The sequence below is a fragment of the Lytechinus pictus genome, chromosome 4 (assembly GCF_037042905.1).
Source record: "Lytechinus pictus isolate F3 Inbred chromosome 4, Lp3.0, whole genome shotgun sequence".
Lineage (NCBI taxonomy): Eukaryota > Metazoa > Echinodermata > Echinoidea > Temnopleuroida > Toxopneustidae > Lytechinus > Lytechinus pictus.
Window position 1 is genome coordinate 32,371,812 of NC_087248.1, and position 24,444 is coordinate 32,396,255.

At 37.1% G+C, this 24,444-nt stretch overlaps 1 protein-coding gene across 1 annotated transcript; it reads left to right on the forward strand.

The window, feature by feature from the left end:
• The first annotated feature begins 383 nt into the window (after positions 1-383).
• On the forward strand, positions 384-23,722 carry LOC129258620 (protein-glucosylgalactosylhydroxylysine glucosidase-like). The gene is made up of 10 exons (XM_064098847.1): positions 384-536; positions 1,591-1,796; positions 2,385-2,604; positions 3,359-3,781; positions 7,074-7,249; positions 10,137-10,346; positions 15,089-15,298; positions 20,127-20,356; positions 23,068-23,371; positions 23,577-23,722. The coding sequence occupies exons 1-10, from the start codon at positions 394-396 to the stop codon at positions 23,630-23,632; spliced, it is 2,178 nt and encodes a 725-aa protein (XP_063954917.1). The 5' UTR covers positions 384-393; the 3' UTR covers positions 23,633-23,722.
• The last annotated feature ends 722 nt before the right edge of the window (positions 23,723-24,444 follow it).

Genomic DNA, 24,444 nt, shown 5'->3' on the forward strand with positions numbered 1-24,444 from the left:
GTTCTCATCATCCATTTCTTTCACACAATATATATGTATATATATATATATATATATATATATATAAAGAAATTGGACCAACTCCGAGCAGAACATTTCCACTTTGTCTATATATATGGGCCTATGTGTGTGTGAGGGTGAGTGTACAGTGTTTGTTTGTTTCGTGTGATCGAGCGCCTTTGGAAAGTTGATTCATGATTTTGCCCCCCCCCCCCAATATGAAAAATGGATCGACGCCCCTGGTTGAGTCTACTGTTAACATAATTTTGATTAATGAATTAAAGATATTGGTAAATGGGAAAATAATTATCCTATGAAATTTGTCTTTGATACATGCAGGCATTATTTTCAAATATTCTCTATTTTTCTCCTTTGTAGAAAACCAACATTTTCATGGCCAGGAATATGAAAGGCATCTTGCACTATGTAATTCTTCTAATGAGCATCTCCTTGTCTCTCTGGAGTCTTTCTACTGGATGTTTGTGTAATACTTACAAAGATATATCACCAGAACCAACATTATTTGAATCAAATGTGTAAGATTCCCCCCCCCCCCCCTCCAGGGTTTGGGCTCAATTACATTCCAAATACATTCCTAATAACATTCCAGAGATGATCCAGCTACTTACCAACTTCTAATTAACATTACAATAACCTGCTTAAGCCAGCCCAATGGAAAGTGATTGCCAAGTTGATTATAATCTGGCTTAAGCATGTTGTTGTAATGTTAATCAGAAGCTGGATCATCTCTGGAATGTATTTGGAATGTAATTGAGCCCAATCATGCCCATCCCCTCTCTCTCTTTCTCTACAGTAGAAATACTAAACAAAAAACTCTTCAATCAAGATTTCTATGTTATGATAGATTCACTCTATGAGGATAATAGAAGATTTATTCCATCATTTATTACTTCTTATGGTTTTTAAACAATTCAATTGCTCTTATTATTGTACTGTTTATTAGACAGAGGGGTGGATTTGTGTTTACAGATATTTCAGCGGTATCATACCAAAGTCCATAATCCTATATTATAATGAAATTAGAAGCCATTAAATTGAAGGTACTGTCATAAGGTCATATCAAGTATAGAATTATCATTCAAGAAAGGATTTGTTTTGTTTTATTGATCTCCTTATCAGTTATTTTCATATTGATATTTAGTATACAACGAGATTCATTTTTGTCTCGCCTGCATAGCAGAGCGAGACTATATAGGTGCCGCTTTTCCGACGATTGAAATCTTATTGAAATTGAAATCTTAACATCGAGGTTAAGCTTTGAAATGTCATCATTACATAGAAAGTATATGAACCTAGTTCATGAAACTTGGCCAAAAGGGTATTCGAGTATTACTTAACATTCTGCCCGAGTTTCAGGTCACATGATTAAGGTCAAAGGCCATTTATGGTCAATAAACTTAGACTATGTTGGGGGAATCAATTATCGAATTCTTAACCAAGGTTAAGTTTTTGAGATGTCATTATAACTTAGAAAGTAAATAGACTTGGTCAAGATAGAGCAGATGGCACCCCCCCTCTCTCTTATCCATGCCTGACTCCAAACACATTACTCTATCTCTTTTGATGCAGACTTCCAGAAGATGATTGCTGCAAAGCTTCCATTGGAAATGGTTACCTAGCAACGACAGTGTACACAGACACTATTTATAAGAATGGTCTGTACAATGGAAGGAATGGTGAGAGTGACAGGGCAAGAATACCATCTACAATCGCCATAAAGATTCAGCAATCACAACCTGAGATTAAGAACTCCTACCTTTTAGATGTATTGAATGGTAAAATACGATTCTATAGTACAAGTAGTACGTTTGAAGATTATAAATTCAAGATGAGCATTTGAAGTAAAAGACCAAACGTTTGAAGATTAGAAATTCAGGATAAGGGTTTGATGTATAAGACCAAACGTTTGAAGATTAGAAATTCAGCATGAGGGTTTGAAGTACAAGACCAAACGTTTGAAGATTAGAAATTCAGGATGAGGGTTTGAAGTACAAGACCAAACGTTTGAAGATTAGAAATTCAGCATGAGGGTTTGAAGTATAAGACCAAAACGTTTGAAGATTAGAAATTCAGCATGAGCATTTGAAGTAAAAGACCAAACGTTTGAAGATTAGAAATTCAGGATAAGGGTTTGAAGTATAAGACCAAACGTTTGAAGATTAGAAATTCAGCATGAGGGTTTGAAGTACAAGACCAAACGTTTGAAGATTAGAAATTCAGGATGAGGGTTTGAAGTACAAGACCAAACGTTTGAAGATTAGAAATTCAGCATGAGGGTTTAAAGTATAAGACCAAACGTTTGAAGATTAGAAATTCAGAATGAGGCTGAACTTACTTTGTAATTCTTCATTTTCTTGTCATAGGCACATTTTTTCACCTGATAGAGACTCCTCAAGCTTACATTGAACAGAGACTGTACGCCCATCAGGTCTTAACAAGACTGCTTGTAAATGAGATCACGATTAAAAGGAAATTTGTGAGTATGGAGCAACCAATGTTCCTGACCCTGTCTAACAATCTTGGCTTCAAAAGTGAAGATATTGAGTTCAGCATAGCACCACCATCTTCAGAACAAGGCCCATGGTATTAGTATTTCTATATTAATGATCATTTTAAAGATATGTATAAAATAATTTATTGAGGCTTTTTCTGTATTGTCTATCTGCACACTTTTCCAAACTTATGTTATGTACCTTTTATTATATCAAGGACATTTGTATTACTGAGCATGAGTCTTGATATCTTTTTTCACCCTGACAAAAATTATATCCTAAAAATAGAAGAAAAACTTATTTTGAAATATTGAAGATTTGAGGGAAATCTATCAAAAGATTTAAGAAGTTAGAATTTCATTTTTTTTTTACTTATGAGTTTACATGTATATACGAGCAACTACCCATGTATTTTTAACTAAAAAATATCAATGAAATGTCAAAAAAGAATTAAATGTTTTTGGTTAAATGGTTTTCAGTATATCAACAGACAAATTATTTCACACGAGCTCTGAGTCCTAATAGAAGACAATTTTTAGTCGTCATGAACCATTTAAAAATTGATGTATGGGGCTATAGCCTCTCTGTGAAGTGCAATCTTTTGATTATTGACATGTGCTTTAAAGATTATTGAAGATAGCATGTGTAAAAATATTGTTTATTTTGACTGAGTGGAATTTGTGCAGTGCCCTTGTAAAGTTTGATAAGTTTCCTTAGGAACCAACTTTATTATCATTCTCACTGCTAATCATTATCATCATCACCATCATCATTATCTTTCCTATGATCATTTATATCGTGAAAAGAAGAGCACTTTCACATGAGTTCATGTAATTTAAATTCAGGTCTTCATGGGGAAAGACCAAGATATCAGAGACCACAAGTAGCACCACCCAACCAGTCTTCACTTTCTGGACAACAATACCAGACAACATAACCCTTCCTTCAAATGTCTACTCCAAGACATGGACCTTCATCACTTCTGTCTCTGACAACCAAGATGATGCCGAGACCATGTATATTGTTGGTCGGGGCCAGGCACAGAATGGTAAGCTATTCAAGACACATCAGGAGGCTTGGAAGAAGACATGGAGCAAAGGACGTATTCATGTTACAGGAAATATAAAGCTCTCTAAGGCCATCTATGGAAGCATGTACTACATTTTGAGTTCACTTCCACCTGTTGATTATGCAGCAAACAATCCTTTCCTATTTTATGGCCTTAGCCCTGGAGGATTGGCTACTGGTGGCTACCAGAGAGACTACAGGTACTGTATGATCCCTTCCTATCGACCTGTCACTTTACAGGTATATTCTGATCCCTTTCTATCCACATGTGACATAGAGACTACATGTACTGTCTGATCCCTTCCTATCCTCATGTGACATAGAGACTACATGTACTGTCTGATCCCTTCCTACCCTCATGTGACTTGGAGACTACAGGTACTGCCTGATCCCTTCCTATCCATATATGACCTAGAGACTACAGGTACTGTCTGATCCCTTCCTATCCTCATGTGACTTAGAGACTACAGGTACTGTCTGATCCATTCCTATCCTCATGTGACTTGGAGACTACAGGTACTGTCTTATCTCTTCCTATCCATATATGACCTAGAGACTACAGGTACTGTCTGATCCCTTCCTATCCTCATGTGACTTGGAGACTACATGTACTGTCTTATCCCTTCCTATCCATATATGACCTAGAGACTACAGGTACTGTCTGATCCCTTCCTATCCTCATGTGACTTAGAGACTACATGTACTGTCTGATCCCTTCCTATCCTCATGTGACTTGGAGACTACAGGTACTGTCTGATCCCTTCCTATCCATATATGACCTAGAGACTACAGGTACTGTCTGATCCCTTCCTATCCTCATGTGACTTAGAGACTACAGGTACTGTCTGACCCCTTCCTATCGACCTGTCACTTTACAGGTATATTCTGATCCCTTCCTATTCTCATGTGACTTGGAAACTACAGGTACTGTCTGATCGCTTCCTATCCTAATGCGACTTGGAGACTACAGGTACTGTCTGATCCCTTCCTATCCATATATGACCTAGAGACTACATGTACTGTCTGATCCCTTCCTATCCATATATGACTTAGAGACTACAGGTACTGTCTGATCCCTTCCTATCCATATATGACCTAGAGACTACATGTACTGTCTGATCCCTTCCTATCCTCATGTGACTTAGAGACTACATGTACTGTCTGACCCCTTCCTATCCTCATGTGACTTGGAGACTACAGGTACTGTCTGATCCCTTCCTATCCATATATGACCTAGAGACTACAGGTACTGTCTGATCCCTTCCTATCCTCATGTGACTTAGAGACTACATGTACTGTCTGACCCCTTCCTATCCTCATGTGACTTGGAGACTACAGGTACTGTCTGATCCCTTCCTATCCATATATGACCTAGAGACTACATGTACTGTCTGATCCCTTCCTATCCTCATGTGACTTAGAGACTACATGTACTGTCTGACCCCTTCCTATCCTCATGTGACTTGGAGACTACAGGTACTGTCTGATCCCTTCCTATCCATATATGACCTAGAGACTACATGTACTGTCTGATCCCTTCCTATCCTCATGTGACTTAGAGACTACATGTACTGTCTGACCCCTTCCTATCCTCATGTGACTTGGAGACTACAGGTACTGTCTGATCCCTTCCTATCCATATATGACCTAGAGACTACAGGTACTGTCTGATCCCTTCCTATCCTCATGTGACTTAGAGACTACAGGTACTGTCTGATCCATTCCTATCCTCATGTGACTTGGAGACTACAGGTACTGTCTGATCCCTTCCTATCCATATATGACCTAGAGACTACAGGTACTGTCTGATCCCTTCCTATCCTCATGTGACTTGGAGACTACAGGTACTGACTGATCCCTTCCTATCCATATATGACCTAGAGACTACAGGTACTGTCTGATCCCTTCCTATCCTCATGTGACTTGGAGACTACAGGTACTGTCTGATCCCTTCCTATCCTCATGTGACCTAGAGACTACAAGTACTGTCTGATCCCTTCCTATCCTCACGTGACATAGAGACTACAGGTACTGTCTGATCCCTTCCCATCCTCCTGTGACATAGAGACTACAGATACCGTCTGATCCCGTCCTATCCTCATGTGACTTAGAGACTACATGTACTGTCTGATCCCTTCCTATCATCATGTGACTTAGAGACTACATGTACTGTCTTATCCCTTCCTATCCTCATGTGACTTAGAGACTACAGGTACTGTCTGATCACTTCCTCTCCTCATGTGACTTAGAGACTACAGGTTCTTGCAAAATTGGATTTGAGATTCTCATATTTTGCTTACGTGTAAAGTCTATGGGGAATAGTGTAGCTCAATTGGTGAGGCATCAGACTTGCGTCTCAAGGGTGCATGGTTCAAGCCCAAGAATGAACATGAGATTTTTTTTCTTTTTTCTTTTTAACATATCGCAAATGGTCCTTTATGACCATTACAAGGTATATAAATTAAAATATTGTGCAATTATATAAGAGAGTTTAAAATCCCTTTTTTATATAAGATATACCATATGACCTACACCTTTTGACACAACTTTCTCATTTCCCTCTTTTTCAAGAGTATTCAACACGTTCTTTTCGTAAGAAAAGTTCAGTTTTTATCGTGATGATCTTGTTGATCTGAATTAACATGTTAATCGTATTCATGATCATGAGAATCAGAGACAGATCACCCAATTCGTCCTTATGACGAATTAAAGTTCTAGTTATTATTATTATTATGTGTATCATGATGGCATCTTCAACTTCCCAGAAGTGTTCCTACGTGAACGGTTGGTGGTTAAACGCTTAAGTGAGCAATATTAAAACCATTCCAATTTGCCCATAGTTTGACGTAGACCCTCTTTTAACAGACTGCATCTGGAGGCATTCCGGGTTGAAAAGTTCCTCAATTATGCACCATGGATGAAAGCTTCACATGCTACTTTAACATACATTGGCTATAAGACACATCATGTGTAAAATATGTCAAGTCCCACTACATGTATGCTAGATTGAGCTGCCTTGAGAAAATAAATTACCTTTTCTATATTTTAATCAATGTGTATATTTGGTCAAACTATTTTGTGACACCCTTTCAAAGTAGTACACTATATATGTTACATGTATACGATAGAAGGATTGTATGGTGTACTGATCGACAGCATTGTGCATATGAAGCATCCATATTATGTATCTCACCCTATCATGAAAATATGTTATATTTCAGGTTGGGAAATGTGACACAATATTTGTTTAGGGTAATCTGAGATCAAAGCAAGATTACTTCTTTAGAAACCCTTTTTAACCCACTGTCCATATGAGCACGTTTTCTACCCTGTAATGACAGAGCCACCTGTAGGGGGTAATTATTGCTTGTAAACCATACATTATCCAGAAATCCTGTTGTGATTCCTACCAGCATTCTGTAGGTATCATTGATTGCATTCTGTAGGTATCATTGATTGCATTCTAAAGGTATCATTGATTGCATTCTGTAGGGGTCATGTATTTTGGGACCAAGAAACCTGGATGTATCCACCAATGCTGATACTGTATCCAGAGTTGGCTCAAGCTATGATCAAATCTAGAACTATGCATCTACAGGCTGCCAAGGAGTACGCTGTACAAACTGGGGAAAAGGGAGCACGCTTCCCGTGGGAAATGGCTTATACAGGTAAAATACAACCAGACCTTTGTATCTAACCATTTACCTATGAAGAGATGGACGATTAACGCGAGTCTTCCTTAGACTGTTAAATGCAATCATGATGGTCTTCATCGGATTATGTGCATCTCAAAGAGAACTTAGAAAAAGTAAATGGACCTAGTTCATAAAACTTGGACATAAGGGTAATCATGTATTACCAAACATCCTGCCTGAGTTTCAGGTCACATGACTAAGGTCAAAGGTCACTTAGGGTCAATGAACTTTGGCCAAAAGTGGTGGTATTTGTGGAATTGTCATAACTTTATTTTATGGATCTAGTTCATGAAACTTGATCATAAGAGCAATCAAGTATCCCTGAACATTCTGTGCGAGTTTCAGGTCACATGACCAAGGTCAAAGGTCATATAGGGTCAACAAACTTTGGTAATGTTGGGGGTATTTGTAGAATTATCATAACTTTAAAAGTTTATGGATTAAGTTTATGAAAGTTGGACATAAGAGTAACCATGTATCCCTGAATATCCTGTGCGCGTTTCAGGACACATTACCAAGATCAAAGGTCATTTAAGGTGAATGAACTTTGGCCGTGTTGGGGGGAAGTTTATTGATCTAGTTCATGAAACATAGACATAAGGGTAATCAAGTATGGATTATTGTTTTGCACACGTCTTAGGTCACATGATCATGGTCAAAAGTCATTTTAGGTCAATGGACATAGTATTATATTATCATATGAATGTTTTCTTTTGTGAATAATTATTCAATAGCTGTTTTAAAAGTCAGCACTGCTGATAAATCAAATAGCGTAATGCAGGCAAGACTGCCACAGGCAATGTGATTCGAATCTGCAAACTTCCGCTCACATAGAAAGACCTCAATAATATTGAGAGACATACAATCTCTACATGCTATTAGCCATTTATCTGGAAAGATTGGGAAAAACCTGGGAAAAAATGGGATTATAAATTAAACAATCGCAATATTGCCTCCATCTTAGAATATGCATTTTCACAAATAAAACACATGGAACTAAGATTACCAAAGGTAAACAAGGACTGCACATCAATTTTCCAGGATTTAAGTAATATGTGAATACAATTAGTGAAATTGAATTAGTGATATAAAAGTGACGTTCATCGAATCGAAGTAGACTAAAATGAAGAGAATTTTATTCAGATGACAATTACAGTCACATGTTTGTGAATTCATTACCTAACCGATAAATGTCTATTTCTTCAAAGGTCCATAATCTAACAAATGATTAAACATTTGCTCTGAAGACAAGAAAAAAAATATCGCAAGAGTTATCTCAAAAGTTTTGGCTACTGATTCCTCATCAATGTGACCCGAGTGACATAATGATTGATGATCGGGTCATAGACATTCTTGTATCACCCTTGTCCTTACTGAGATAATGTTTGAATGCCCGGATGTATATCAAACCTCACTGGAAGTACTACTGCTCCCTGTCCAGCACTCGTACCTTGTTGATGATTTCAAGGCAATTCAATGTGGATGTGCTGAGATACCTCGGAAGATGTGGCACTAGGGCGTCAATGTTATGATTCCTGACACAAACCCTAGGGCGTCAATGTTATGATTCCTGACACAAACCCTAGTTGTCTGTCCTTGACAAGGAATCAAATAAATAGGACCAGTGATATCTTTCTTCTTTGTTTTGTCCTTGGAACAATGAAGTACTGTCTTTAGTCAAATGGGTAATGTCCTAGAGAAAAAAGACAAAGTTTTGGAATTTTATACTATTTTCAACTCAAGAAATACAAAAACACGCGGAAACATGCTATCAACGATTGTAATTATGGATTAAATGACATCAAAATATGCTCAAATGATTGGAACATGATACTGATAATAATAATGATATGTCCATTTATATGGAGCAATTATGTGCATGCTACTATATGAAAAAAAGTATGGAATTACCATTGTTTTAACACTTTGCGGTTCAGTCAAGGTGGTCTTGCAAATCTTAAAAATTGAAATATTTTTAATTCGAACAATAAAAAAAAGAAATAGTGAGGGATATCATCGACTCTCATTTGAATATCATTGAATTGTGCAAATAACTCTCTTCCGAAAAATAAGCGAAAAATTTTAAATGTCATAACTTTCTTATTTTTCATCCGATTTTGATGAAAATTGTCAGCATTATGCTTGTTTGATTATTCTCTTTTTATCCAAATCAACTTTTTCTTGGGTGGACTTTCCCTTTGAAAAATAACAACCATTCATGGGCTTCATTTTTATGAATCTGAAACTGCTACAGGGCTACCAAAATACACCTCATCAGAAGAACAATGGAAGTTGATTTTCACAATGTCTGGAGCCTTATGATTCGTTGCCATTTGAATTTCAAAGAAATTGTAATAACCTTTGAGATAAACAATCCAGCCGATAAAATCTCAGTGATCAGAATAATGGTAAGGACTACTGAAATTGAAGTTTTGTCTAGATGGAGCCTCCTTGTAGGAATAGAAACAAATTCAATTTTAAATCGCAATGACGTCATCATCAGCTGCAACTTATAGCAAAATTATGATTTTATTATTCCTAACATAATGCCAAACTTCAAATAAAATGATTTTTACTTTTTTTTAACCTTAACATTAAATGCAAAATGCGATTTAGTAAAAAAAAAAAATACATCGCATAGTGTGCGCTGGTGCAATTACCATTACATTGCCTATATTTATCTAACATGTAATAGGGATCAGCATCCAATTAAAAACAAAGTTTCCATTGTTACAATAATGGCAATTAAAGTTACCATAATTCTATATGAAACCGATCCAGTTATTAGCAGATTGTAATGTATCCCTGCTCCCCCCCCCCCTGAGAAATCTAAAGATAGAACGTTTTTTTCATTTCGCAGGATTTGATGTGTGCCCCGCCCCCAAACCAGCTGAGTATGAGATACATCTTAATGGTGACATTTCATTTGCTGTGCAGCAGTATCTTTATGCAACCAATGATACTGATTTCTTGACTAATGACAAGGGATATGAGTTAGTCCAAGAATTAGCCAACTATTGGGCAGGTAGAGTCACCTATGATGACTACAAAGAGGCATATACAATATTAGGTATTACTTTTACATCACATTTTCTGACCACTCAAACCACATTTTCTGCATGGATGCAATGTGCAGAAATTGGGCGAATAGCTTTAGAATTTTAATAGCATTCTTGTTTGATTCTCTGCATTGATAAGTTAAAGGCAGCTTACTAAAAGTATATGTGGCATCAAAAGACATGAAGTTTTTTGTATACAATTGCTTTGTGCTTAATGTGCCCATTGTTTTGTCTTCAGTAAAATACGTAGATGAGTAATAAATGATTGCGGTGGGATTCCTGCATGAAAGACGTTGCTCTGCCATTTGTTCAGATTATTAACAACAATTTTGGTCTGACAATATTACAATCTAACCTGGAGTGAGGAATATAGGCAAATAAGCTCATTTTTCATTGTCCATCATTATAATGGCTGCAGTGGGATAGAAGAATAAAATGTACTATTAACTCAGTTATACATTCAAAGCATGGTGCTTGCCTTATTCACAACATCATAATATCCCGGTGAAACCAGATTTACTATTGTACTTGTAAAGAGATCCCTAAAGTTAAAAATTTGACATCTTTTCGGTGACATAGGCATATTTCTTTTGCTAGCTGATTCCAAGATTACATGTAACTTTAATTTCTGGCAGTTTGTTGGGAAATTTTGATTGCATTGCACATAGGGTTATATATATTGTAAGATTTTGGAATCCTCAGACTTGTTAGAAACTTATTTAAATCTGCATTGATTTGTTTATACACACAAAATGGAACTGCACCCAATTGTTTGGGGTGATATAATCATACCCTGGATGCGAAGGTATCTAGGTAGATTGCTGTAGGCCTTCTTAAAGCCCCTTTCACAATTGACGTACGACCTGTTTACGACCACCTGCAACAATTTTTTCTTGTTGTTGCGCGATCGATCCCTTGGTGTCTTGCGAGCACTCGCAGTCGTTGTAGACGATCGCACAAACTCGAGGTGGTCGGAGGTGATCGTGAGTGGTCGCATCTGAACTTTGAACATGTTCAAAATCCAAACGCGATCAAATACGATTGATTCACTCGCAACAAGTCGTACCATCGGTCGGGCGACCATCGTGTTAGTGTTGTTCAACGTTGTACGAGTTGGTGCGAGAGGTGGCACAACTATGTATAGTCGCATTTAGTCGACTGGAGGTCGTACAACACTTGCACATGTGCTGGAGACCTACAGAGACCAGTCTTGCGACTGGGTGCGATAATATAAGACTGTTGCAAGATCGATCGAAATTATGGCTTACAACATTCCACTACCGTTGCATTCGCTTGTATGCGACTGTTCAGCCCCTTTCACAATTGACGTCCGACCAGTTTACGACCGCCTGCAACAGTTTTTTCTTGTTGTTGCACGATCGATCTCTTGGTGTCTTGCGAGCACTCGCAGTCGTTGTAGACGGTCGCACGAACTCGAGGTGGTCGTGACTGGTCACATCTGAACTTTGAACATGTTCAAAATCCGAACGCGATCAAATACGATCGATTCACTCGCATCAGGCCGTACCCGGGGTCGTACCATCGCTCGGGCGATCATCGTGCGAGTGTTGTTCAACGTTGTACGACTTGGTGCGAGAGGTGGTACAACTAAGTAGTCGCATTTACTTGACTGGAGGTCGTACAACACTTGCACATGTGCAAGCGACCTACATGTACATAGACCTGTCTTGCGACTGGTTGCGATAATAATATGGGCCATAAGACTGTTGCAAGACCGATCGCAACGGCTTACAACATTGCACTACCGTTTCATTCGCATGTATGCGACCGTCCCACTCGCAATCCCTCGTGCAACACTCGCATGTGATCGCACGAGCACAATAAGAGCATATGCGACTTACTCGTGCAACGGGGTTTACTGGTTGTTTTTGTTGTACGACAGCTGTTGCAACTGTGAAAGCCTCTGTGCGATCTTATGAGATGACTAGCGATTGATGCCTGTTGCAGCCTGTCGCACGACCAAAAGGTCGCAAATGGTCGTACGTCAATTGTGAAAGGGGCTTTAAGCCCCTTTCACAATTGACGTACGACCTGTTTACGACCACCTGCAACAATTTTTTCTTGTTGTTGCGCGATCGATCCCTTGGTGTCTTGCGAGCACTCGCAGTCGTTGTAGACGATCGCACAAACTCGAGGTGGTCGGAGGTGATCGTGAGTGGTCGCATCTGAACTTTGAACATGTTCAAAATCCAAACGCGATCAAATACGATTGATTCACTCGCAACAAGTCGTACCATCGGTCGGGCGACCATCGTGTTAGTGTTGTTCAACGTTGTACGAGTTGGTGCGAGAGGTGGCACAACTATGTATAGTCGCATTTAGTCGACTGGAGGTCGTACAACACTTGCACATGTGCTGGAGACCTACAGAGACCAGTCTTGCGACTGGGTGCGATAATATAAGACTGTTGCAAGATCGATCGAAATTATGGCTTACAACATTCCACTACCGTTGCATTCGCTTGTATGCGACTGTTCAGCCCCTTTCACAATTGACGTCCGACCAGTTTACGACCGCCTGCAACAGTTTTTTCTTGTTGTTGCACGATCGATCTCTTGGTGTCTTGCGAGCACTCGCAGTCGTTGTAGACGGTCGCACGAACTCGAGGTGGTCGTGACTGGTCACATCTGAACTTTGAACATGTTCAAAATCCGAACGCGATCAAATACGATCGATTCACTCGCATCAGGCCGTACCCGGGGTCGTACCATCGCTCGGGCGATCATCGTGCGAGTGTTGTTCAACGTTGTACGACTTGGTGCGAGAGGTGGTACAACTACCCAGGACCAAAATCCAATTGAAACCAGTTGGATTTCCAACTGGTTTCAATTGGTTTCAATTGGTTTCAACTGGTTTCAATTGGTTTTAACTGGAATTTAACAATTTCCAGTTGAAACCAATTGAAACCAGTTGGGCAACTGGAAATCCTAACTGGAACCAGTTGGGTAACTGGAAATGACTTCCAATTGGGAATGATTTCTAACTGGAACCAGTTGAGTAACTGGAAATCCCAACTGGAACCAGTTGGGCAACTGGAAATCCTAACTGGAACCAGTTGGGTAACTGGAAATGACTTCCAATTGGAAATGATTTCTTACTGGAACCAGTTGAGTAACTGGAAATCCCAACTGGAACCAGTTGGGCAACTGGAAATCCTAACTGGAACCAGTTGGGTAACTGGAAATGACTTCCAATTGGAAATGATTTCTAACTGGAACCAGTTGGGCAACTGGAAATCCTAACTGGAACCAGTTGGGTAACTGGAAATGACTTCCAACTGGAAATGATTTCTAACTGGAACCAGTTGAGTAACTGGAAATCCTGTACCAATTGGGTAACTGAAATGACTTCTAACTGGAAAGATGGGTAACTGGAAATGAATTCTAATTGGAACCAGTTGGGTAACTGGAAATTATTTCCAATTGGTTTCCAATTGGAAATTTTCCAGTTACCCAACTGGATCCAATTGAAACCAGTTAATTTGCATATTATTTGCCAGTGTGCACAGATTAATGTTTTATGAGATTAATCATCATTAACAATGTATCTATTTAATTCTTTACAATTTCAAGTACCACACTTTTTAAAGATTAGTATTTAGAATACTTAGCAGTGAAAACCATGTTCATAAATGTTATAGATTATAATTAAAACAGATTAAAGGATAATTAGTACACCACTAACTGTTACCAAATTACATCAAATAAAAGTACATATATTTGAAGATCTTCCATATAAATATATATACATGAAAGTCTGTATTTTATCAATGCCCTTTACATTGGTATTAATAGACATATAACACTGCTTCTGTGTTGGCATGAGAAATAGTTACTGCAAATGCTAATTAATTTGTAACTAATTAAGTTCGTTCCAACTGGAAGTTCCAATTGGATCCAGTTGGAAACCAATTGGTTTCAACTGGTTCCAGTTGAAACCAGTTGCCTCCAATTGGTTTCAACTGGAACCAATTGAAACCAGTTGCCTCCAATTGGATTCAATTGGTTTTAATAGGGAAATTGGAACAACTGGAACCAATTGACAACAATTGCCAACTGGTTCCAGTTGCCCAATTGGTTTTAACTGGAACCAATTGGCAACTGGTTTTCAATTGGTTTTTAACTGGAACCAATTGGCAACTGGTTTTCAATTGGAACCAGTTGTTCCAATTTCCCTATTGAAACCAGTTGGCCAACTGGTTTCAATTGGTTTTGCCCTAATTGGTTTTAACTGGATTTTGGTCCTGGGTAAGTAGTCGCATTTACTTGACTGGAGGTCGTACAACACTTGCACATGTGCAAGCGACCTACATGTACATAGACCTGTCTTGCGACTGGTTGCGATAATAATATGGGCCATAAGACTGTTGCAAGACCGATCGCAACGGCTTACAACATTGCACTACCGTTTCATTCGCATGTATGCGACCGTCCCACTCGCAATCCCTCGTGCAACACTCGCATGTGATCGCACGAGCACAATAAGAGCATATGCGACTTACTCGTGCAACGGGGTTTACTGGTTGTTTTTGTTGTACGACAGCTGTTGCAACTGTGAAAGCCTCTGTGCGATCTTATGAGATGACTAGCGATTGATGCCTGTTGCAGCCTGTCGCACGACCAAAAGGTCGCAAATGGTCGTACGTCAATTGTGAAAGGGGCTTAAAGCTCACAATAATTGTTTTCTTTCACACAACAAGCATTCTCCTGTAATATTGTGTTTATTTATGAAGATGTGATGCCCCCTGATGAAGATCATGCACCTGTTGACAACTCTGTCTATACCAATGCGGTCGCCCAGATAGCCCTGCGTCTCCCGTACTATGCAGCCTCTCTCCTTGACCAGAAGCTACCAGATACCTGGTCTAAGATAGCTGACAATATGCATATCATGTATGACCAGGAGAACGATTATCATCCAGAGTTTGAAGGATATGAAAGAGGTATATATTGAACTTTGGATTGACTCTTTAACAGTAGGAGGACTTTTATAGATAATATAGATAATCTTACATTGTAGGTTATAACAATAATCACAGTCTATAAAGACCTACATGTAGTCCATTCTCATGCCTAGGACTATGAGGCGCCGATTGTACCAATATTATATAGAACAATTATTTGTTATATAATCATTATTTATTAAATAATAACTATTATTTATATATAATTTACATTTTATTTGTAAATTATTACTATTATATAAAATAACATTTCTATTTATTTATATATAATTCCAAGTAATACTTCATTATTTGTAAATAATAATAGTTCGACATTCCATTATTTATAAATAATGATTATTTGTTTTTCATTATTTATAAATAATGATTATTTGATTTTCATTATTTATAAATAATGATGATTTGTTTTCATTATTTATAAATAATGATTATTTGTTTTTCATTATTTATAAATAATTTTTATTTGTTTTTAATTATTTATAAATAATTTTTATTTGTTTTTCATTATTTATAAATAATGATTATTTATAAATAATGATCATTTGTTTTTCATTATTGATAAATAATGATTATTTGTCTTTTATTACTTATAAATAATGATTTTCGTTTTTCATTATTTATAAATAATGACACTACATATTTCATTATTTATAAATAATTGCAATTCGTTTTTCCATATTATTTATGAATAAGTTTTCTATTATTTATAAATGATAATTATTTATCGACAATGCCAGTGCACATTTCTTTATTTATAAATTATTTGTTGAGTTTCCCATTATTTATAAATAATGATTTTTTGTTAAATAATGAAAACGTCTACTTTATTATTTATAAATAATTTTTTTCGAGTGCGCCATTATTTTCATTATTTATAAATAATCATTATTTAATGTTCGAGTTTTCCATTATTTATAAATGAAGATTATTTGTTAAATAATGAAATATCTTCTTCATTATTTATAAATAATAATTTTGTTTCAATATCCCATTATTTATAAATAATCATTATTTATAAACAATTTTTACAGTTTGCCATTATATACAAATAATCATTATTTATATTCAAATAACCATTATTTATTAAATAATGGAAAACTCGCTATAACATGCAAATGTGGGACCGCCCATGATATAAATATTCATGATGCGATTTCCTTTTTCGTGATTTTTCTTCACAAATTTTTGTCCGTTTCCTCTTCATAATGGCATTTCTTGAAGCAATTTTGTAGGGATATGGTCTGATTGTAATATTCTTCATTTTCTATATAACTTCGTCTTCGTAGAAATATCAAAAAGTGTAATTTTATACGATTTTTCCTATAGTTCACAATCCCCGTAGGCGCGCGTGTATTTCACCTTTTCTCTCTGATCGTAGGAACAACCCAAGGGTTCATTACATGTTGTCGCGCACAGAAAAATTAATCCATAGAAGTTGCGTGTTGTGGACACCAGAAGTGAGATCCCAGCACGCGAGACCCACTTGTTAGAAATCCATTGAAAAATGCGGTTCATGGTGCGACCTTAGTATACGGTACCTCGCAATACGAAATATTACGTTGGTTGGTCCCCGGAACTGTCGGGCGGAATTTAGCCCGAAATCCGGATCCTTATAATGGAAGTGGATTAAGTGCATATGAGCTGAGAGAGTGAGTGTAAGTGCATCAGGCCCTTCTACTTTCTAAAAAAATTTTGTTTTTTTGTTTTTGTTAAGTTAATTTTTCCCCAAAATGCTCGCAACGACAATACGGGGGCATGATGACCCCTAAATTTTTGAAAACTTATTTTTCTATTGAAAATTATCACAAAATTCACCAAAAGTGTGCACGAAAGCCTTCATATTTCACTTTTAAAACTCCAAAAAGTGCCCAAATGACTAGACCAAAAGCTTCTGTCTCTGTATTTTGGTTGTTCCGCTGAACTGCGTTGGCTCACTCACCCACCAATAGATCAAAAGCTTCAGTCTCTGTATTTTGGTTGTTCCGCTGAACTGCGTTGGCTCACTCACCAATACATAAATTAATGTATTGGTATTGGTAAATGGGGATTATAGTAAAATGTCAGAAATTGTTGAATAAATCCCCAGAAACGACGGTTATTCCTGTCTACCAAATGACAAGCTTGGTCGCTTCGCTGTGTCGATTTCAACTTGAGAACGAATTTACACGCATGCTCCCCCCCCCCCGAAAGAAAGTCTGTGTACGGCCATGCTCAAAAGAGCCTCGCACATTGATTTATATATACTTTTCATTTTCATTATTTTTATATTTTTATCTCATTATCACCATGGCCTCACGCAGAATTTTTTCAGGGGGGGGGGGGGAGCATGACGCGCGTAAACTTTCTTTAAAAAAAACCTTGAAAGCGAGACAACCACGCGACCAAGCCAAAATGACAAGCTTGGTCGCTTCGCTGTCTCGCTTTCAACTTGAGAGCGTTTACGCGCGTCTGCCCCCACCTCCCGAAAGAAATTCTGTGAACGGCCATGCTCAAAAGAGCATATGGCACCATTGATTTATATATACTTTTCATTTTCATTATTTTTATCACATTATCATCATGGCCTTATGCAGATTTTTTTTCTGGGGGGGGGGGGGAACAGGACGCGCGTAAACTTTCAAAAAAAATCTTGAAAGCGAGACAGCGACGCGACCAAGCTCAAATGACAAGCTTGGTCGCTTCGCTTTTTCAAGATTTTTTTTGAGAAAGTTTACGCGCGTCATGCTCCCCCCCCCCCCCCCCCCCCGGAAATTTCTGCGTAAGGCCATAGTGATGAGATAAAAATAATGAAATTGAAAAGTATACATAAATCAATGTGCCAGGCTCTTTTGAGCATGGCCGTACACAGAATTTCTTTTGGGGGGGGGGAGCATGCACGTAAACTCGTTCTCAAGTTGAAAGCGACACGGCGAAGCGACCAAGCTTGTCATTTGGGCACTTTTTGGAGTTTAAAAAGTGAAATATGAAGGCTTTCGTGCACACTTTTGGTGAATTTTGTGATAATTTTCAATAGAAAAATAAGTTTTCAAAAATTTAGGGGTCATCATGCCCCCGTATTGTCGTTGCGAGCATTTTGGGGAAAAATTAACTTAACAAAAACAAAAAAACATAAAAAATTATAGAAAGTAGAAGGGCCTGATGCACTTACACTCACTCCTCAGCTCATATGCACTTGATCCACTTCCATTAAGGATCCGGATTTCGGGCTAAATTCCGCCCGACAGTTCCGGGGACCAACCAACGTAATATTTCGTATTGCGAGGTACCGTATACTAAGGTCGCACCATGAACCGCATTTTTCAGTGGATTTCTAACAAGTGGGTCTCGTGTGCTGGGATCTCACTTCTGGTGTTCACAACACGCAACTTCTATGGCTTAATTTTTCTGTGCGCGACAACATTTAATGAACCCTTGGGTTGTTCCTACGATCAGAGAGAAAAGGTGAAATACACGCACGCCTACGGGGATTGTGAACTGTAGGAAAAATCGTATAAAATTACACTTTTTGATATTTCTACGAAGACGAAGTTATATAGAAAATGAAGAATATTACAAACAGACCATATCCCTACAAAATTGCTTCAAGAAATGCCATTATGAAGAGGAAACGGACAAAAAATTGTGAAGAAAAATCACGAAAAAGGAAATCGCATCATGAATATTCATATCATGGGCGGTCCCACATTTGCATGTTATAGCAAGTTTTCCATTATTTAATAAATAATGGTTATTTGTATACTGATAAATAATGATTATTTGTATATAATGGCAAACTGTAAAAATTGTTTATAAATAATGATTATTTATAAATAATGGGATATTGAAACAAAATTATTATTTATAAATAATGAAGTAGATATTTCATTATTTAACAAATAATCTTTATTTATAAATAATGGAAAACTCGAACATTAAATAATGATTATTTATAAATAATGAAAATATTGGCGCACTCGATAAAATTATTTATAAATAATGAAGTAGACGTTTTCATTATTTAACAAATAATCATTATTTATAAATAATGGGAAACTCAACAAATTATTTATAAATAAAGAAATGTGCACTGGCATTGTTAATAAATAATAATTATAAATAATAGAAAACTTATTTATAAATAATGGAAAAACGAATTGCAATTATTTGTAAATAATGAAGTATGTAGTGTCATTATTTATAAATAATGAAAAACGAAAATCATTATTTATAAATAATAAAAGACAAATAATCATTATTTATAAATAATAAAAAACAAATAATCATTATTTATAAATAATGAAAAACAAATTATCATTATTTATAAATAATGAAAAACAAATAATCATTATTTATAAATAATGAAAAACAAATAATCATTATTTATAAATAATTAAAACAAATAATCATTTTTTATAAATAATGAAAATCAAATAATAATTATTTATAAATAATGAAAAACAAATAATCATTATTTATAAATAATGGAATGTCGAACTATTATTATTTACAAATAATGAAGTATTACTTGGAATTATATATAAATAATTAGAAATGTTATTTTATATAATAGTAATTATTTACAAATAAAATGTAAATTATATATAAATAATAGTTATTATTTAATAAATAATGATTATATAACAAATAATTGTTCTATATAATATTGGTACAATCGGCGCCTCATATAGGACGGGTCAAAGCCAAACGGATCGACACCTCTAGTCCAAAAACAGAAGAGAACAAAATAATAGAAAGAAAGCTCAACGCGATAAAAAAAAGATGTAACATCAGATTTCAGACCTCATTCTTACTTTTAATAATTTTGCAGGTACTATAGTCAAGCAAGCTGATGTGATTCTTCTGGGTTACCCCCTAATGTATGAAATGGATGAATCCACGCGGGTCAATGATCTTAGGTATTATGAGACATACACAGAGCACACAGGACCTGCCATGACTTGGGGAATGTTTGCTGTGGGGTGGCTGGAACTTGGGGACAAGCACAGGGCAGAAGATCTTTTCTCTGAGAGCTTCTTGAATATAAGAGAACCTTTCAAGGTACTGGTATTCATGAGGAATTATTATGATGGTGTAGATGGTGATGATGATGATGGTGATGATTGTTATCTTGATTATCCAATAATCACACCTCATGAATGACGATTTTGGTCATCATGTCTTCCAACTAATGAAAATTGGCTTGATCGCTTCGCTCGCTCGCATTTGGATATTAACTGTAGTTCAGTAGTTTATAACACAACAAATTCATTATTATAGCCATTGAAAAAAAAATCCTTAGAGGTCTTTAACTGAAAGGATTATGTACATGGTTATATCTACCCCCGTATACATAGCCTTAGGTGTTGGGATGTACCCAAAATTGTTAATTTTCATGTCAACATATTGCTTGCACCCCCCCCCCCCCCCACTGCTCGGACCGGATTTACGCCAGTGCATGGTTTAATTACATGGAGTTACCGCCACGGACTTATATATCCCTGGTCTTAATAATGACCAATGTACATGTATATTTGCATGTGTGAATCACTATCACGATAAATGTTGAGGGATTAAAACGGAACATGAGTTACATCCCGGGGGGCACTTCCATTGACGAGTGGATACCATGCGCGACCGTGGGGTCTCGCACCCTAAACACGTATTTTCCATATTCTGAAAATGCACTCCTTAACAAGTATTGGCGTGTGAAACCCTACCCTTAGCAAGTATTGGAAACGAAACGATGCTCTTGGCAAGTATTCCCTGAATTGCCCTAAACAAGTACAAGTATTTTAATAGTTATGTCACGGACGTCGGTTTTTACCGACATCATATGGTTTAACCCTTTAGCACCTGAACCGCCCGAGACCGCCCTTCCTATTACACACTGAACCGCCCTTAACCGTCCGTACGTTTTCTTTGCGCTATAGTATCTCTTGTCTATGATTTACCGTGGTAATATTGCGTGTGCATACCGCATAGGTTGGCTGCTACATAGATCTGCATAGAAAAGTGTATGCTCCTATTGAGTATAATAGAGAAAAACCGATTGACATGCATCGGTGTGTAGCAAGTTCCAGACTGTTGCGCAGTCGATCTCAGCAAAGATGGCTGCGTCCATGTTTCGGAAAACCACTTACTTCGCCGAAGAAGCTCGGGCCTTGCTATATGTTCATCAAAACGTTGGATATCACACAGAGTGACATCTAGATGTGAGTTGGAATAAATTTTTGACATATTTGATCCAAGATTTGGCGAAAACTTTAGTATTCTGTCAGTGATACTTTACATTTTTTTGAAGGCGTGGGACTGGGGCGGCTGAAACCCGAACTTTTGTTTTTTTTTTCTTCTCGCTCTGCAAACGATTGTCAAAGGTCAATATTCGTACATCCGATTGAACTTTGCCATGTACCATTCTATTCAACAGGTCCTATGCTACAAAATAAATATAACTTGTAATGAACAAAAGTAAATTTGTAAAAAAATATTTCACTTTGTTTGGAACAATGCCTACTTATTACCAGTTTTATTGTTTCTTCCAGTGAGTAATTGCCATTATGCATAGGAATCTGTAGGTGCTAGAGGGTTAATGCGGCCTCACCTCCCACACCTCGCTCAAATCGTACTCTAACACGTAGTGTTGACTGTTGCGCAGTGGCGTACCTAGGATTTTCCACAGGGGGGGGGGGCAAAACCGTCCGCCAAAAAATTTGACAAGCAAAAAAAAAAAAAAAAAAAAAAAAGTCTTCGATCACAAATAAAGGATTTCGTACCAGGAAAAAATTGACAAGCAAAAAAAAAAAAAAAAAAAAAAAAAAAAAGGTCTTCAAGCTCGTCAGGGGGGCATTGAAGGTCTTAAAGCTCGTCAGGGGGGGGGGGGGGGCAAAAAAGGTTTTTCAAGCCCGTCAGGGGGGGGCAAAGATACGTTTTTGCATGGGTTTTGACTCGTCAGGGGGGGGGGGCAGAGTGCCCCCCCTGCCCCCCCGTAGGTACGCTAGTGCTGTTGCGGCAAAAAGTACATCCTTTATAAAACATAATTTTGTTTATACCCTCGCAAATTTGACCCTAAACACGTAGCTTTCTTAGCGTAATAGATACCCTTTTTTCATTATTTTTGTGTTTTTGACACCCTTATTACGTTACATACGTAACGTGCACTATCTTGAAAAAGACATCCTTTTTAAGTGTTTTTTGGTCGCGCATGGTATCTACTCGTCAATGTAAGTGCCCCCCCCCCCGCCGAGTTACATTTATGATGAGCAGATGAGGAGACATCGCTGAGCCAGAAGCCCTGCAGTAGCATTAACAAATTGATGTCTTATTATTTTCTTATGTATATTTTAATATTCTTTATTTTGTCTTACTTTTATCCTCACCATGGTAGAAATTCTATGGCTACGTCAAATAGCTCCATGCAATTACTTAAAGATTGGAAATTGCTCGAAGTTCAAAATAATAGTCAACTATATAACAACATTCGGAAAAAAGGTTTCGAAAAAGGACGCACCCAATTTAAACTCGCTTTCCTGCTCAACGAAAATTACGATACGGATTCAGCTGCAGATTGCGATTTCGCCTCTGAAAAAATGAAGCCTAAACAGCACTCCTAGAACTATGTTTGCGATCGACGTTCTAAAACGATGTTTGAAATTGTTGATTCTGTCTCCGTAATGGAATGATAAATACACCCTAGAGGTGTGTATACATGTATATAATTATGATCAATGAAATCACACTATAGACCCAATTTAATACCTTACACCATACAGATTTGGACGGAGACCGCCCAGGGAACCGGTGCTGTTAACTTCATAACAGGAATGGGAGGATTCCTTCAGGCAGTTCTTATGGGGTATGGTGGACTTCGTCTCCGTCAGGACGGCATAACAATGAAGATTACTCTACCTCAGGACTCTCTTAAACTAAGCTTTACTGGTATCAACTATCTTGGTAACTCCCTAGATATCTCTGGTAACTCAACAGCAATGATCGTAGAGCTTACAGAGCGATTAGAGGATGCTGTTGATTTGGACTTGAAGGTTTCAAATTATACCTTCCTCAGATTATCAATCGGTAAGCAAAACTGTGTTGATTTTTCGATTAAATGTTAAGCAGTGCAGCAAAATCCTAATAAATTCATAAGAATTTCTCATTGCTCAACATTTTGTACCATTAAAAAAAACTGCCACCACCCCCTTCCCTAAGATGTTGACTGTTGCCTCAGCTGTCAGACAGTCTCTCTGTCTTCTTGAACTCTCTCTTTCATTTTGTTTTACAGGAGAGCCGATACTGGTCAGTGGTGCCTCTATCAAGATAATGCCCCACAGGAGATAAAATCTTCCTCACCAATATTAAAATTCATTATGAAACAAAAATAATAATATGGAAATACTGTGATCGCAATGTGCCCTGAATATACTACACTTCTCTACAACTTTATAAACCCCTCAAAAAAAGTTCTGCAACTCAATTTTGAGGGATGATATATTTTTTGTTACTGATGTATAAAAGATTAAACTGGTATCATTGAAAAGCGTGATCATTCCTCTTTACAATGATGTGCTATTTTCTGTGATTATCAAATCATGGATTGTGCAGTTACCCTGAATATAGGGAAAAGTCAGAAGTGGAATTTTGCAAAATGCAATATTTTCTAACAGTCTCCATTTCTACAGAATTTTGACCATGCAGGCAGGGGACAGTGAATGTTTTGCTTGGAGTGAAAGCTTTCATAAAAATTCAGTAACAATGAAACTAACATCTCATCTTTTATTTTTAAATTCAACATCCTAAAACTTTTTTTTAATGACAAGGTTCAACATTATTCCAAACACATTCAATCGATTGCGCAAATGAGAATACATAATGTGTGGATTTTCAGGCATCAATGCATCAACATCATTCAAACTCGGTCCATCCTCGAAACGATTGGAAATTCACTATTGGAAAGAACAAATTTTGCAATATTTCATTTTCGAAATTGCTGCATATTTATAATGTCTGCACATCCCATGATAACATTAGCATTACAAATGACACGATTGTAAAGAGGAATATTCATGCTTTCCAATGATACCACTTTACCGCTCAAACTTGAATTGCAGAACTTTTTTGATGGGTTTATATTCTGTTGAAATTAATGTATG